This window comes from Nesoenas mayeri, assembly GCF_963082525.1.
Source record: "Nesoenas mayeri genome assembly, chromosome: 8".
NCBI lineage: Eukaryota > Metazoa > Chordata > Aves > Columbiformes > Columbidae > Nesoenas > Nesoenas mayeri.
The window spans coordinates 31,622,195-31,639,610 of record NC_137554.1 but is presented as its reverse complement, the minus strand read 5'-3'; the positions used below and the strand labels follow the sequence as shown (position 1 = coordinate 31,639,610).

General features: G+C 47.4%; 1 protein-coding gene across 2 annotated transcripts in view; it reads right to left on the bottom strand.

Annotated features, from left to right (window-relative positions):
• Nucleotides 1-1,041: 1,041 nt before the first annotated feature.
• The window catches only part of DMAP1 (DNA methyltransferase 1 associated protein 1), a 31,083-nt gene continuing 14,708 nt past the window's right edge, over nucleotides 1,042-17,416 (bottom strand). For both annotated transcript variants that reach the window (XM_080349015.1, XM_080349016.1), the window contains exons 9-10: nucleotides 6,494-6,566; nucleotides 1,042-4,635 (exon numbers count right to left, since the gene is read on the bottom strand). In XM_080349015.1, the coding sequence (XP_080205141.1) occupies nucleotides 4,289-4,635; nucleotides 6,494-6,566 (420 nt within the window). In that variant the 3' untranslated portion in view covers nucleotides 1,042-4,288. The remainder of the gene's footprint in view (nucleotides 4,636-6,493; nucleotides 6,567-17,416) is intronic.

Sequence of the window (17,416 nt, the reverse complement as noted above, 5' to 3'; positions counted from 1 at the left end):
CAGCCGGGGCCACCTGTGCCCACAGTGCATGAACCCAGGGTGCCATCCCAGCACAGACACACCTGAGATGGGAGGCCTTTGGCCAGCCTCACCCTTCACAGACAAGACTTCAAGGCTGAATCCAGCCATAGGAAAGACGAGGCCATTTGCACCAAATGGAATGTGTCCTTTGCAATATCGCTGCACTGCAGTGAGAATCAGTGCCAGGCGCTGCACAGACTCTATGGCCGGTTCAGCACCCAAAGCCGGGCTCTGCATGCCGGCTGGCCCAGGCAACCAGAGCCACCAGTCACCCCGTGTGCTGGGTGCCGCAGGGACACGCGGTGCCAAAGCCCTGGGGTCCCGCTGCATGGGGCGAGATGGGCTCCGCTTCGCACAAGGTGCCATGGGCGGGACGGACGCCGACGCTGCAGCGCATGCTGCACAGGCACAGGGACTGCAGTCAGGACCCCTGTCCCAAAATGAGCCAGGCCTGCCCGTCCCTGCCCCTCCGCACAGGCTGCGCTGCCACGGCAGGGCGCCCGGTGGGACTCCCCGCTGCCTCCCCCGGCAGGAAGGCGGCCCCTGGTCCCGCTGGGCACCGGGCGGACGGCAAACACAGCATGGAATTTGCATGGCTAAAAGTTAAATACAACACACACACGGATTTTGTCAGAGGCCCTGGCACGGCTGCCTTCGTGGGATCCGATTAACGGGGAAATAAAAGGGCCAGAGAACCCACACAGCAGCGTGAACAGATGCCCTATAAAAAATCAAATACATGGTAATCAAGGGGACCGAAAGGTACATTTAAAAAAACAAAACCCCACTCTGGAAACAAAGGAGCTGGGCTTTGTGGCTTTCCTGGGAGAGCTACGGAATTAATGGGGAAGAGCACATGTGTTTGATAATCTTTATATGGCAAAAGACCCATCTTTCAAATATGTCACAAATTCATATTAATCACCTTCCTATTGCCTTCTGTGGCGCAGCTATTCCAGTTGCCTTGGGCAAAATTGGGAACTGTCTGGTTAAAAAAAATGTTTTACATTATAATTTACAAGAGCCTACAAGTCTAGTTCCTTTTAATGGAAAGAACGATTAAAAAAAAAAGAGAGAGGAATATATATACACCCTGGTATATATACACTATATATATATTAAAATATATATAAAAGACAGATATTGTAACTCCATCTGGAAAGAGAGAATGTTTGATCTTAACAATGTAACTTCTAGCTTTCAAACAGGCTCAGAAAACAAGAAGTCAGCAGGAGTTCAGATAAAGGAAGCTTAAAAGTCAAATAATTCTGACTCTGAACCCGAGACTTCTTAGACTCAAGGTCCTTTCCTTTACCCATTAATGGGCTGACTTGTGAGCTCAGGAACAAAGTGCTGCAATGTGAGGATTTCTGAGAGTCACTCATTACAGATCACTGAGTGGAGTCTGAGTTGCGGAAATCAAAGGATCCAATCTGGAGTAACTGGCTGAACTTCTGCTTGGAACTAATTTGTTCTGAGTTCGGGTCACCTTTCACCTCCCGAAGGCCCCGAGTAAAGTCCCCACCGGGGTCAGCGGCAGACGGCACCGGGGGGATCTCGGCTTGGCTTTAGTGGTCAGCGAGGGGCTCCGCAGCCCCCGGGAGCGGGCGGCCAGGCAGCCGGGGCAGGAGGGATGCTCTGCGCACAGCAGAGCAGCACAGGGCCAGGCTTCCCGCTGCCCAGAGCGGCAGCATCACTCCTGACCTGGCTACAACACCCTGCTGAGGTGCCCCCTGTCCCCAGCGCTGGCCACAGGAGCCAGTGTCAGCCCGCTGTTGCCACAATCAGTATCTCAGGACCCTGGTGTGCCTTTGCACATTCATGCCAGTCCCTGGAAAGGAAAGCAGGCATGCCAGGCAGGGCTCAGGAGTCAGGAGTTTTATTCCTGGCTTTGCCACTCGCTCCCTCCAACATCTGGAGCAAGACACTTCCCTCCAGGGAAACAAATCTGGCTTCAGGGGAGCAGCTGGTTTGGAGGCTGAACTAATCCAGGCCTAATCCAACACGTGGAGTGTCATGGATGGGCAGTGCTAGACCGCACAAAGGGATTCTCCAACTCAGAGGAATCTGAAGCAGGGAGATTAAACGACTCCCCCAAGGACTCCCAGCAGCCCAGTGGCAAAGCACACACTTGCAGCTGGGAGTTCAAGGCTGGCGTGGCAGGGTTAAGCCACTGAAGCGAGGGGAAGGACAAGGTGTCACTGTCAAGTGCCCATGGCCAGGGCTGCAGGAGGAGAGGGAGGAAAGGCACCGCTGCTCTTGCGTGTGGCTGCAGAGCACTGCTTGTTTGCGCTACCGAAATTGTTACACGGGGGAAAAGCGCTGTGCTCGCACAGGCAGGCTGCCTTCCCAGCCCCGTGTCCTGGGCCCACTGCCTCCCACGCTGTCCCCACGTACCGGGGCCTGGAACGTCTCAGGGTTATCGCGGTGCAGGGTGCGGACACACGCACGCACCCCACCGGGCAAACAGCCAGCAGGTGGCCCAGCCACCTCCCTTCTCAGGGCTGACCCCAGCCCGCTGAGCTTCCAGAAGCCAATTCTCGCCATGAGGCTGGGTGAGAGGCAGCAGAGCTGCTCCTGCCAGCCCTGGGCAGGGCCGGGAGCATCACCGGCACACAACCTCCACCCGGCACAGCCCAGCCTTCAAAAAGCTGGTTGTGGGCCACAGGCTGCTGGTCTCTCCCACCGCCACAGTGCCCAGGATCGCAGGAATGGTTCAGGGCAAGCACAGTGCCAGAGCCTGCCCAACTCTCCAAACATACCTGAGCCAGGCAGAACATGGTACAACAGCTCCATTCCCCTCCTCTCCAAGATACCCTTCCAGCGGGGATGTAATATTTCCCCCACTCGAAAGGTAGCATAAAATGGCCACAGTGTGAATGTGCTTGACCTTTTGTCTTGGACTAATCTAATTGTGTCGTCTTTGTGTAATCAGCCGGTAAAGGTCAGTGCTGTATTTAACATGGGGGCCCTTTAGGTACTGAATTTGCCTTGCAGTGAATTAACTTGATTATATTTCTTTCAAATATGTCAGAGACCAGGTCAGTTTAACCCTTTCTGTGCTGCCTGGGCCCACCCCTTTGTTTCCAATTCCAAGAGGTAGCACTGAGGAACATCGTGGTCAGGAACACACACATGGGCTCCCTCCTCCTGCAGCCGTGGCCACCACCACCCCTCCCACCTTCCCAACAAGCAAAGTCTCAAGGCACAGCAAGTGTGTTGTGAATCAGCCCAAAAAGTTGGCAAACAAGGACATTCTGGACCGCAGGGAGGGGGGAAGATTTCAGATTGAATGCAGTAGGGGGAAAAAAAAAAACATCAGAAGACTCCTTTGCAAACATGAACCTGTCTCAGTAAAACACTTCCTTAGGACTCCATATTGTCACAATCAAATAGGACATTACTCAAGTCCAGATTAACGTATTGCCTCTGTCGTTGACAAACAAGGTGTTCTCAATATCCTGCAATACATTATACATTTTAGAAAGTAAAGGTCTGTGCCGCTACCGGGGACAGTATGTCTGAGGCGTCGGGGATGCCACGGTGTGGAGACGGGCAGCTTTTATCAGGCAGTTCAGCTCAGCTGTGCCAGGAGATGCACAGAGGGGAAAGCGACCTCAGCTGATCCCCAGGCACACCCTGGGCCCTGAGGCAGGGGTGAGGGGCTGGGCGGCCAGCCCTCAGACAGGCAGGGAGGAGAGGCTGGTGATTCGCATCCCAGAGGTACATGCACAGGACACTGTCACGGGCTCGCAGTGGGAGAATCCCAGGTCTGGCTTTCCTTTCTCAGCACTGGAAGTAGGGAATAAGAACGCCTCTTTGCTCTTCAAACACCTCTCTCCTCCCCAAGCCTCCTGCTCCAGGCAGGGCTACTGCTTGACTCCAAGGACTTGGGCAGCTCACGGCTCATCATCTCAAGACTGCCTTCCCCACTTGCTTCCCTCTGCTGAGCACCCCTTACGGGGCTGTGTCTGGATGAAAATGCCTCAGGCCCACAGCTGTACTGGCATCACTCTTGCTGCCCTAGTGCAAGCTCTCATCACCTAAAGCCTTGCTGCTTTGGTCCACGGTGGCACCCCACATCAAGCCGTCTGCCTGCATGCAGAATATAGAAAGCCCTGCTGACCCCACCTATAGCACCAAGAACACTGTCCAGCACAGGAGACGAGCCCAGAGAGCAGCACTGGGTCCTGGGGGGAACAGGCATGCTGTGCTCCCTTGGACACGCACACCTGGAGGGAGAGCAGGGCAGCATCCCCAGCGCTTGTCAGGGCATCTGCGTCGGAGACCTGAGCGCTCCCTGTTCTGCCCCCACAACCTTCCTTCTCACCGAGTTGGGGGTCAGTGGTGCTCCTACTACATCAATGATCTGGTCCTTGGCATCTCCCTTGCTCTCCTCGATGCCGAGCCCTGCCTGGCCATCTGGATGGGCGCCTTCTGCACTGAGAGGGCCAGTACTACCAGCTTTGGCCAGGGCCTCGTAGCGGTGCCGTAACATCTGCAGCTCGTACTCGCAGTTAGCAAAGGCTTGCTTCAGCTCATACAGCAGCACCAGGTCACTCCGCAGCTCGTTGAACATCTGCACGATCTCCTCCGTGGGCATAGGGTTGAGATCTAGGGAGAAAAAGGTGTGCTGTTAAACACCCAGGCCTGCAACTCCACAACAGAAGATCCCTCGAAAGGTCCTGGCTGCCCAGTTCACTCCCACAAAGGTGCACCAGGACCCTCACTCCCATCACATGGTTCATTAGCAACCACCATCCCTAAGGGTCAGAGACCTGAATTTCCAGGCTGTCCCCTTGGGCTCTGGCCAAGGACTAAGGGTGAACCTGCAAAGTCCAGGACTTGGCAAGTGAAGGATGATGGAAGATGCAGATCAGACCAGACTACTGAACCTTGCTACCAACCACGTCCTAAAAAAGAGAGCTCAGCCTTGTGAACAAGTCCTCACACACTGCTGCAGAGGACGTAAGAGGTCTCACTGTCCCCTACACCTTCACCAACAAGCAGTGGGCAGGCTGAGCTCCCTTGCCTCTCCTGTTGCTCCTCCCAGGGTAGGACTGAGGCAGAGAATTACTCTGCTGCGGTGTTACAGACATGTTTTAATGCAGACCTGAACTGCTTGTAGCAAGGGCTGGCAGATCACCTCCCCATTTTGCTGCAGCCCATCGCACGTGCACACAGAGCCAGGAAGAGCTGCATGTTCTGGAGAAGAAAAGGATGAAGCTCTGCACATTTATCCCAATATACAGCAGCGGTCCCCTCTCCACAGGGCTGCCCAGATGACCCCTTCCTGCTAGCACTGTGTTCACCCACACAAAGCCCTGGGGTGCTTCTGCACTCCAAGGCACAGCAGGGTTGGAGCACCATGAAGCCCTCGAGATATTTTGTAAGGCAGGAGTGGGGAGTCAGGAACCCCTCCTTATCCTTGCGAAAAGTGAGCTCTAAGAAGCACTCACATCCTTCCCCAAGGGTTCCCTAGCAAGCACAGACAGTAACTCCCTTAGTTTTTAAGCAGAAGGAGGAAACCACCCTGGTTGAGCTGCTTTCACTAGCCACAGGAGGCCTTCAGAACTGCACACAGTCTCCGAGACAACATATCAAGCCATAAACCAGTCAGCCGAAAACACTAACAAGAGTTAACAGAAAACAGTGCTGGGACCAGGCTCAATAATCTCTTGTAAATCAGCAACAAGGCTATTTTTTTCTCCTCCTTTTTTTTTAAATCCCCTCAGCCCCAGTGGGGGGAAGAGGGACCATCAGGTGTCTAATCAAGGGGCACTGCACGCTGGGACTTGTAGTACCTGCAAATTGTACCCGCTGCATGGAGGGCAGCAGCTAGCCACGGGCTGCACTTCTTCCCCTCTAGCTATGAGTGGGTACTGTATGTGGTAAGTGAACCCTTCTCTCTGCTGCTAAGACACTGGAGTTCAAGAGTGAGGGATGTGTGTTTACTCGCCTTTCAGCAGAGATGCTCCAGATTTTCACACAGCATGCAACCTATAAAGCGGGGATGAACAGTCCCAGACGCATTTTGGACTTGCCACGGTGAGCAGTAAATTAAGAGGAAACGAAGCTTGAAAGCAAGACAGGGCAGCCCTGAACAATGCACGTGCCGTGGTCACTAACACACTCAGAAGTACCTCTCCCGGCAAGGCTGAGATTTGCCTTCCTAATACTGTGCTGCCTCTCTTGATGGTTAAAAAGGCCCAAACAAGAGAGAAACAAAGGTTCTTTTAAAACATTTTTCTACTGGGAGGAAAGAAAAAAAAACCCTGTGCATCTTGTTCTGGCTTTTACCCTCTCTCTTTTCTTTTTTTTTTTTTTTTTAAACACATAAAATATTTTAAAAACCATTCACATACTGTTATTCAAGAAACTGGCTGTATTACTAGGGGAAAAAATAGCCCATCTCGAGAACAAAGGCTAGCTCTGTGTGTCTCTTTCTCTCTCGCGTGCCCCCTTTACTCACCTACTCCGAGTTCCATCAGCATCTGCTCCAGGGCTTTAATCTTCTTCTGTCCCACCGAGCTTGGCAGTTTCATCTGGAACACAAAGGTAACAGAGCCACACAGCTCAGAGATAGCCCTCACTCACAGCCGTCTAGTTCAAAAGGCAAGAGAGCTTTTCTTTTTATAGTGCAGGGGGAACAAAAAAAGAAAGGGAGAGAAAGGAAAATCAAGTGGTAAGAGAGGGAGACAGGGGCTGAAAGTTTTCAGACTAGGTCCGAGGGCAGGTATTGAAAAGCCCGGTCGTGAGGGCTTTTATTTTCTCTCTCGTGTGTGTGCAAGACACGCTGTTTTACAGTTTCCATGTGTCACTGAATTAACAACAAAAGTTCTTCTTGGCTTCAAACCCTCTCCTGCGGTGCCCAGCCCATCAAAGGGCTCATTTACACAGCGGCTAATGTGCAATGCTGCCCTACTTTATTCGCTTTAGCTGGCCTGATTAGACTCATGCGCTAACAGACTCACTTCTCCTTTTACCTGCTGAGCCCCAGACCTGTGGGATTCATTTACAGAGCAGGCTTTATAACAAAGGGGAGAGACAGAGAGAGCACAGTTACTTGACTGGCGAAAGTGTGAACACACATTTACATCGGAGCTAAGGGGCTAGGTGAGAGAGGAAGCATCAGATGTGAGCTATGAAAGGGAATCGGGGCTGGCCAGGAGAGGAAGAATGCATACACTTAGCAGGGTCCTTCCTCTGCATTCATTTGGGCTCTAGCAGGAGTGCTGGCTGCTCAGACCAAGCGTTTATTAGATTACAAGCAGCACAAACGCAGCTGGCACAATATGGCAGGGAGAACAGGTTTCCGAGCCCTGTGGATATATCCAAGAACAAATGAAAGCGCTTTCCTTCCTCAGCAATGCCAGCAGACAGACCAGGAAAGAGATAATTCTCAACACCGCAGTGTCAAACACAGTTATGGCTGCCCCTCTGTGTCCAGCCCTGGGAAGGTGAGCTCACACCTCCACCCAGGGATCACCATCACCAGCCCAAGCTGCCCAGCAGACCAATGAATAGCCAAGAGGCCAGAGCATCCTGCAGCCGTCCTGCATGCCACCAACTGACCAGTGGCCCCAACCTTGGCCAAACCAACCATGAGACGGCAACACTGGGCTGGGAATCGCCTGAAGGAAAAGCCACTCTTTACTCCACCTTAAAACTGGTCTCTGAGGTGAGTTCACCAAAAACATCCCATGGTCACCTTACCTACCATAAGCCACAGGCTGAAACTCCCCAAAACAGACTGCCCAACTCTCTAAAATTAGGCCCATCTTTTCCACAGTGTCCACTGCCCCAACACCAAAATGACAAGAAGAGACACCACCTGGAACTTCTTCATTCCTTTGAAGGCAGAAGCACTGCACGTACATATACAAATGGTGAAAGCACCACCCTTAACTCAGCTATGGCTGCATGTGTCCCATCAGGAGCTCCACAACCCCCATGTTGGGAAAACCCACCTTCTCCACCACATCGTTTCAGCTAAGAAAACAGAGCACAGATGCTGCAGAGCATGCCAGTGGAACAGGCCTTTCACAGTATATGCTAAGAAGCACCTGGTCTTTTTGTTAGATATTACCACCACAATTAAGACTTCAGCAAAGGACCAAGAGGACTAACCAGGGAGGATTTCCAAGAAACCAACCTGACCCAGGGGATCCAAAAAGAGCACTAGTGATAGCTTTTCTCCTGGGAGGCTTCTACTAGCTCAAGGAAATATTGGCAACACAAACGATTAATCTGGAAAAGCCTTCAACTGTGACGTTGTATGTGTCCTGCTCACGTCCCGCAGGAGTCCGGTCAATGAACACTGAGCCAAGGTCTTCACTGACACTCCTGAAGATTAGAGGATGGAGCAGGGAAAGGCAGGACAAATTAATTCAACTTCAAAGAAAAGAACACTAGAGATGCTCAGGAGGAGTGGGGCTGTGAGTTTAGTTTAAAAACACATCAATTAAGCTTCCTTTTAATTCAAGCAGGAGGATCTGGCCTGCAAACAAGAAGGCTTCATTGGTTTCTCAAAGCAAGAGTATATTTTAATTTTACCATCATTAAGAAAATGTTATGATTTATGTGGCTGCTGTCGGACTAATATCTTTAGAATTTAGCTGGCTAAGCCAATTCATCTCTAAGACTGATGAAGGCTGATTGCTCTCTATGCAAAATGTATTAAAACTAAATGAGCAGTCTATTACTCAAATGCTGCTGATAATCTGTTAGCCAGGGTCCGTTAGCTGGGCTGTCTTGTTGCAGGAGAGAAGCCTTCATGCCCTGTACAGCCCTGATAAGCCCAAGCTTACTTCAGCAAGCCCTTGTTTTGGTCTTTTTAAGTAGACGTCCAGAAACACACCAAAGTGCTGGCAGTGTATCACCTGTGCTCATTCCTGAGCTACGACACAGTCCACAGGGACTAGAGGTCTCAGCCTACGGCACATCTCTGGCCCAAGATGCGTGTGTGCTGGGATGCGAGGTTTCTGCAGGCCGTATCTCTGCATTAATGAAAACACCACTCAGGGCAATCTTGTTGCCTGCACCATGGCTCCTGGGATGTTCTCAGCGTTGTCACAGACCGAGTCCTCCGCAGGGGCTGAGGAAAATTATGTTCCTTGGAGAACTCCAGTAAGCAACCACAGCTTCTGAGGTGAATGGCATTTGCCCTTTTCTTTCCTTCCTTATACTAGACTATTATTGTTATTTATTATCTTTAAAGTCCCCATATAATAATAATACCTGGGAAACAGATTGCTGCAGTCAGAAAACTGATTAGCTGGGATTTTTGAGGTTACTATATTTTGGATGCTCTTCTCCTTTGATAGCCTCTCCCTACAGCCCTCTTCGCAACACCAGCCTGCGCTTATAATTACACCAACGTCGCTTTTGATTTAAGGACTGTAATCCTTTGTCCTTGCTATAAACAACCTGCATTAAACACACGAACTGCGTGTACCAAGAGAAAAATAAATAAAGAGCCACAGGAAATTGTGTGAATCAACACCACGAAGCCACAGTGCCAGAGCCCACCTATGGAGAGAAGAGCCCTGCCCGATGCTGGGACACACAGCCTCTCTGGGCATGGGGTACACTGGCACCAACCCAGTCTGCTCTCCCCTCAAACAGGAGGGCATTGCTCAGGAATTGGGCCATGAAGCTTAGATAGATAAAGAGAGCACCCAGCTGTCAGGGCAGGGGCTGAGAGACTGGAGGTGGCCCCGAGACGTTCAGTTTCTATAGAGAGTCTCACCACGGAGCACCCTTGAGGTTTTGAATGATACAGGATTCGTATTTAATGTTCAAGACATTCTGCCAACAAAACCTTGCTAATTCACACTAATGACTAGGAGACCTACTGCAAATTAATTGCTAATTGGCAAAATTCATTAAATGAACAAACATGATGAGAAATAACTGAAGATAAAGCCTCCCCAAACAGACTTGGTTCGTTTATTTTTGTGTGCCATTCCGTTTTCATGATTTATGCTAATACTTTTAAGCATAGTTGTAAATGTATTTGAGCATATTTTGGTGGAGTAATGAAGTCATAGCAGAGCTTGGAACATAGTCCCCTGTTATTAGCATCACCACCTGGCAGGTTGAGATTGCCATGGGGATCTGCACTGGGAACAGCAGAGGTCTTGAGGATCTACAAAGAGATTCAGCCAGGTCCCACATGTGATTATATCTATGTGGTCCTCTTAAATGTCCTGCTCTCAATGTATCGCTTTCTTATAAATGTTCCACTTCTGATGCTCACATTAAAAAAACCTCCCACTTTCATGCTGAAACCTTTTGTTTGGTCTCTCACCAAAATACAAGGTTTCTTAAATCAATCAATGGTTAACCGGATATTTCACATGTACCCTCCCTGATGCTGCACTTCATTTTAATTCAATTTTGAGACAATCCTTTCCTTAAACTCACCCTTCCCCAACCTTAAACAACGTGACCGTCTCAAAACAGTCAATCCTAAAAACTCCACACATCTGACCTGTGTTTGTACAACTATAAACTGTGGTTTTACACACCGACATTGGTTTTGTTGTTCAGCATTATAACACACAGCTCACTGACATTGAAAACCATCTCTTTGTGGACTTCAGCAGCAAGAAAACTTTCTCATTAGGCACTTTCTTCATGGAAATCTTTAGAGTACTGAAGTGCTTAGTGGGTTTCCGGGAAGGAGCGCTAACGTTTCAGATGAAGGTGGGATAAGAAGGTCGACCTTTCCCCAGCTGCATGGCTCTGCTCTGCAGGAGCAGAGAGCTTCCACTTCTGCACAGTTTTAAGACTCAAGGAAGGAAAGAATCATATTAAGTACTTCAGCCTTAGAGCTCTGGTAAAAACCCCAACAGAGAAATTAAATTTCAGATATGAACATGCACATTTCTGGAAACTTGAAGTGCTTAACTGCTCAGAACTGAAGTGCTACAGTGAAAGGTAGATGGGTAATTGCATGGACATGTGCAAAAGTTAGAAGCGTTTGAAATTGCACAAGTATTCTCTGCATCAATTAACATATATGCCTCCCCCTATAGCCATAGATCCCATGTCCTACGCCAGTGCCTGCTGGTCTGCCAGACTAAGATTTAGAACAGATGAAACTAAAGCATCATCCTACTATGCCATCCCTACTACACCATGTAATACATTAAACACACAGCAACCCCTTTGGGCTGTCGGGTGACCATCAACTTGCTCCATCAATGATGCTTAATGCTAAATAAAACAATTTTAAGAATAAAACATTTCTATATTACCTTATATAAATTGTTATTTCAGTTTTGTTTTACTGAAGCTAGACATACCCCTCCAATTCCCATATCAATTGCGCAAAAATATGAATTCTCTACTTGAATCCTTCTAGTACATTAAACCAGTTTTACTTGTTAGAGGAATATACCTAGTGAAAGCTTTACCAAGGACGAGAGAGGCCAGCAGATCCTGGAGAAGCACAGTACACTCGGGCATATGGCAAAGGAGCAGTTCACTGATCCTATAAACACTAATGCCTCGTTATGCATCTCTAGCACTGATTCAAGGGGTAAAGCTAAGAGACACTTCCTAAAGAAACCAGCGTCCTGGAGCATCAATATCTCAGCATGATGGGCTTTTCACCAGCGCAGATAACAAGGTCTTCATTGTTTTCCCACTCTCTCCCCCCAGGAAGTGGGGAGAGATTGCTTTGACCATGCACAAGTGGCCTAAAATGAGAACGACTTGGAATCCACACAAATGATGGTTGATACCCAGGAAAGAGTCGGCTTTCTCCCAATTTGACATACAGCTTGTGACAAGGAACAAAACACCTGAGAAGACAAGAGGAATTCACACCTTGCCAGGACTGCAAGTAATTTAGAAGATGATCATCTTCTGGCAAGCAAAGTATTATCTGCCACTTACCAAGCCTGAGTTTCCATGCCCTTAAATCCATCTTGCTTAAAATACAGTGCAAACCCATGAAACAAATGCAAAAGGACTATGGGAAGTGTTTGTGTGGGGGAAAAACAGTAAAATACACAGTGCAGAAGGATGGACTGCACAGGACAATTTTACTGGAGGGTGCTTTATGTTAAAAATACATTACCAGGATGACACTACAGAAACTTGCTTCAGGAGATCTGCAGATGCCCAGATAATTCTACCCCTGCCTCTCCCAACAGGTGTGGAAACCAAGGGGAGACCTGTAGTGGCGGCTGCAGGAAACAGAGACGGCTGCAGCCCCTGAGCTGCATCCGACTGGAACAAATCAAGAGCACAAAAGAGCGTGTGATGGTCACGGGGTGGGCCCTGAGATCGGCCACGGGAAGGGGAACTCTGAGGACAGTTTCACATAGTACAAAAACATTCTATAAACTTCCAGACCAGACACAAACCCAAGAAACTGCAACAAAACATGAAGACAGTCTTGAATTGATGTTGCTTTTCAAACTGAACTGAAACCACACTTAAATACAAAAAAAACTCCACAGTGACTAATTACACTCCGATGATTATATTGGTTATGCTAATGAAAGAAAAAAGTAATATATATAGTGCTCTGCACAAGTTACACACAACCAGATTACCTGATGAATGACACCTAAGACTCTGTCACTACAAGCAGATATGGGTAGTAAAAGCTGCTTGAATCAGTCCAGGACTGGCAGACAAAGGTCCCCAAAGCCTCATACTGCACAGACACTATTTGCTACCGGATGATTCAACAGAAACAGCAACATGGAGTGTCCTTTCCAGAACTACAACTCATTTTAAAAGACCCCATTACTGTATCCAGAGTGCTCCTTTATACCCAAGAGCCTGCTAAGGCTTTGGTCCAGATGCTCTCCCACATGAAAGACCTCCATGAAAAAGGTGACGGATGCATTTCTTTCAGCAATTTAACATTAACTGCTTGTCAGTTTAGCTAAGAATGAGAACAGAGGAAGAGTTAGATTCACCTTCTCCAGTTCATTGAAGATTTTGTATCCTTCACTGTTCCCTTTAAAAAAAAATACTCCAATATTTTTGTCTTATTTCATTCTTTACAAGCAGGAGTTTGATTAGGAAATGTACCAACACTCTCTCTGACCTAATTAAAGGGCATGTAACAACAAATAGATGGCAATGCCACAGCATGAATTTGATCCAGCCTGCATCATTTGTTCATAACTTTCATTCACAGAGACTACTACTTCCCTTCCACACCTCCCTCAGGCTCCCCACGGAAATGACTCTCGCCCACTCTCTCGTACAATGCAAAACATGCAGCTTCACTAATGAAAAATTACTAGTAGTAGCAACAAGCTCATCTTAGCTAACTAATCCATGGGATGTTCAGATCTGGAAACATAAACTTTCCTACCTAATAAGAGTGTGCTGATCTCCATCAGATTTATGTCAGGATGCTTTGAAGTGCAATCAATACAAGGCAAATAAATTATTAATTGCTCCAAGTAATTAAATTTATCAAACCCAAATAAAAATAACTGATATTTTATGGAACTCCTTCTAAAGCTGAACCTCTGAAGGGACAGTATTGATCACAGGAGGACAGACAGATGTTTCACGTGTTCACAGCCGATGAGGTCTGGGTTTGCATTAATGACAGTGAAGGAACGAAGCCAACAGGCCCCGATGCAGAGTAAACAGGCGGCGTGCTTGGCCATTTAATTGTGGGTCAGACCAAATATGGAGAATAAATATGTCTAAACAGATATGTCCAAGCCCATCTTCCTCTAGAAGTATCACTCACCTTGGAGCTGGAGAAAGCACTCAGTTCCTACTCCAAGAAAAAAAACAAATGAAGAGAACTCACACATTCCCCCCACAATCACAGTAAATTCTTACTCATTAATCAGTGCTAAAAAAATGCTCAGCAGGCTAGTAAATATTTAAGAGCTGGTGAGTGTGAATATTTGAATCAATGGGTAGTAAAGCTGTACTTGTAATTTTCCTTCCTCTATTTCTTTTTTAATTGGTCTGACTGGCAAATTGTCCATAAGATCCCAGTTAGCAGATGGAGTCAGGCTGCTGGCTGGAAGCCTTTTCTGAGGGGAGGTGGCTGGCTCCAAAAGGCTGAGCTGGAGCATCCCTCAGTCCCTTCTGCAGATTGAGATCTCTACAAACTCCTTTTCATCCTGAAGTTTTTCTTTGTTACCAGGTAAGACTTCACTCAATTCTCTTCCAGTTCCTTTGTTTCCAAACCCATGACAACAGAGCAAGGACAAAGACTTATACCTCAACATGTAGCAGGGGGGACAAACATCCAACCTTTTCTATCCATCACCTTCCTCAAAGGCACTGCTGCAAACAATCAACAGCTTTAATGAAATCATAACTTAGAATTTGCAGATAAGGCTGAGAGAGTAGATGAGCAACTTAAAAGACACTGAAGAGGTGTTAAGGTACGCCCAAGTAAAGTGCTCTGAACACAACAAAGTCAAAGGTTAAAATTAAAAGCTGAACATGAAGGGACTTGAACATAAGACCTATGGGGAGAGGCTGAGAGCTGGGGTTGTTTAGTCTGGAGAAGAGGAGGCTTAGAGGTGACCTCATCACTCTCTAGAACTACCTGAAGGGCAGTTCTAGCCAGGTGGGGATTTGTCTCTTCTCCCAGGCAGTCAGCAATAGGACAAGGGGGCATGGGCTTCAACTCTGCCAGGGGAAATTTAGTCTGGATATTAGAAAGAAATTCTTTGCAGAGAGAGTGGTCAGGCATTGGAATGGCTGCCCAGGGAGGTGCTGGACTCACCATCCCTGGAGGTTTTTAAACTGAGATTGGACATGGCACTTAGTGCCATGATCTAGTAAACGGACTAGAGTTGGACCAAGGGTTGGACTCGATCTCTGAGGTCTTTTCCAAGCCAGTCGATTCTGTGATTCTATGACACAGTACAGAAACACTGCAATGAATTCAAAACAAACTCAGATCTGCCCTACAGAAGCAACATGATGCCTAGATCACAAACATGTGGTTAGTGTTGGTTTGTCTAAGTCCTGGAAAAGATTCAAGTTCAACAGCTCCTATTTTCCTTTCCTTCAGGCAGGTCCTCAATAAAGCTTTCCTTCCTCATAGCTCCCTGCTTTCCCTTTAGTCCCTTCCTCCCCTTTCCCTGTACAAATTCCCTACTCATCTCTCATTTCCTCTGGCTCCTTGGCTGTCTGTCCTCCCAGCTGAGCAGACCTGGTATAACAGGAGGTTTTCTAGAAGTAACACTCAGGATTAATAATACATTCTGGTGTTATTTTCATAACACTGTTTAACTAACAGAAAAGGTCTAAAATTCCTTTTTGAAGGCTTATCCCCTTCCAAAACATCTGCCACCTGTTCTCAGTGGCACGGAGGCAATACACTGCCTCGAATTAAGATGAAGCTTTTCACAATGCTCAGCTTCCTCCTGCCTCAGAGAAACCTGCAGCCTGTGCTGTCAGGAGGCAGAGCGGAAATCCCTGCAGAGCAAGGGCACAGGGGCTGCGGCCTCTGGCTGTGGCCACAGCCCCATGGAGAACAATGGGAGACTGAAGCCATTGTGATAGAAGGCAGCTTGTAGAACTTGCTGGAGAAGATTACTCTTCAGCGTCTGCTGAAGGAGAAACTTTTGGTTATGAAGAATAATGGCTGTAAGTGACCATTAATCCTAGGGTGGGGAAAAAGGTCTTCAAATTCAGCCTGGGCATAAGGTTCTGTAAGCTCTAACAAAAGGGGGAGTTTGAAAAGCCAGGGCTATTGTCATAAAAACTACTGGGAACTAACTTTTTCTTCAAGGACTCATTTCTATAAATTAACTCAAGTTTTCAGACTAATTGTAATTCCTCAGGAAAAAAAAACTCTCTAATCAAAGAGTAAGTGCTATTATCTTGGGGATGATATGGTACATTTTTCACACGTGACAGAGGTTGAGTCCCTGATCTCAGTGCAAAAATCCAACTTTGCTGAATTATGAAGGCGTAAAGTGCGGTAGCAAAGTCCAGAATAAAAGAGGACAATAGAAGCCTCTAGGTGAGGAATCCTTTAGGTCCTCAGGCAAAAGAACTTGCTGCAAGATGTCACAAGCCTTCAGAAATCATTTTCCAATTTGCTCAAGGCAAAACATCTTACACTGGATGTTGCCAGAGTACAAGTTTCCAGCACAGTATACCAGTTCCTCACTGAGTCCCAGTCAGCTCCCACCCTTAGCGATTCCACACCACTGGCGTGTAGAGGGTTTGCCACAAAAACCCCACAAGTAGAATAATTTGGATTAGCATGGATTGTCAACTTCATACCATTTAGCACTTCAGCATCTCTTACCAGTTCAAAAGGCCTGTATTGACCTCATGTAATTAATTCTGCCAATCACTCATATGTGAAGCAAGTCACTATCTTAGCTCCAGTTTTAAAAACAAGGAAGACTTGAATAAGGAAGCCGGGTGACAGACTAAAAGCCACAAATGAATTAATTTTGCTGGATTTGAGGCAGTTTCACATTTCCAAGCAACACAGTGTTGTTTTTTCACCTAGATCAGTCATTTGCAATCTTTTTTCAAGTTGCAAACCATTAGTACTTCTAATAACAGCATTAAGTCCTTAAAAATTTCAAGCAGAGCATAGGAAGTTGCTCTAGGTCATGCAGGAGCATGGATACTGCAGGCTGAAAGTTGCTGAATCAGACTGCCATGCCTTAGTTTATCACTGCATTTTACAAGCATTAAAGAGAACAGGGAGAAGCATGAAGCACCTATTTTCACGAAGGCTGTGATTTGAATTGCCTGCATGGCACACAAAAAGGCGGCTGGTTTTGCCAGATGGTTCTGTCACTGACAGGTTATTGCTCAGCTTTGTTTCCAGGGGGATGAAAAAAAACAGAAAAGATCAACCATCACTTATTAGTTTTCAAAATCCCAATCAATCTCCATAAATTACTCTATTTATCTTGGTACCGGAGAACACATCTACCACGTCTCCATAAATCTCAACACATGCACTGCAATCCTGCCTGTCACTTGCTGGGATTTTAGTCTTCCTCAGGGCTGTAGCCCCCACTCACACAGGTAGCCTGCAGATGGTGGCACCTGTACACTAAAGGGATCCCCAGCAGTGACCTTGCTGAGGCACACCACCCCTAAAGCGCACATGCATCCATACATCAAAGCACCATGATCCCAAACACGCTTCTGTTTAGAGTCCCAGGGTGTTTCCAGCAAGACCTGGAACTATTGTGACATCAAAAGAACATCCCATAAAACAGTCTTTAAAAGTGACCTAGAAAATTACCATGCCAAGCAAGGGTGCCAGGCAAGGAACCTACTTCCTCACCCTTGCTACAATAAAGCAACTAAGGATTATTTTATTTGGCTAGGTAAAAACAAAATAAAAAAAAATAAAAGCACTTGTACTGGGTAAACAGGATTTTGCTACCAAAACCCTTCT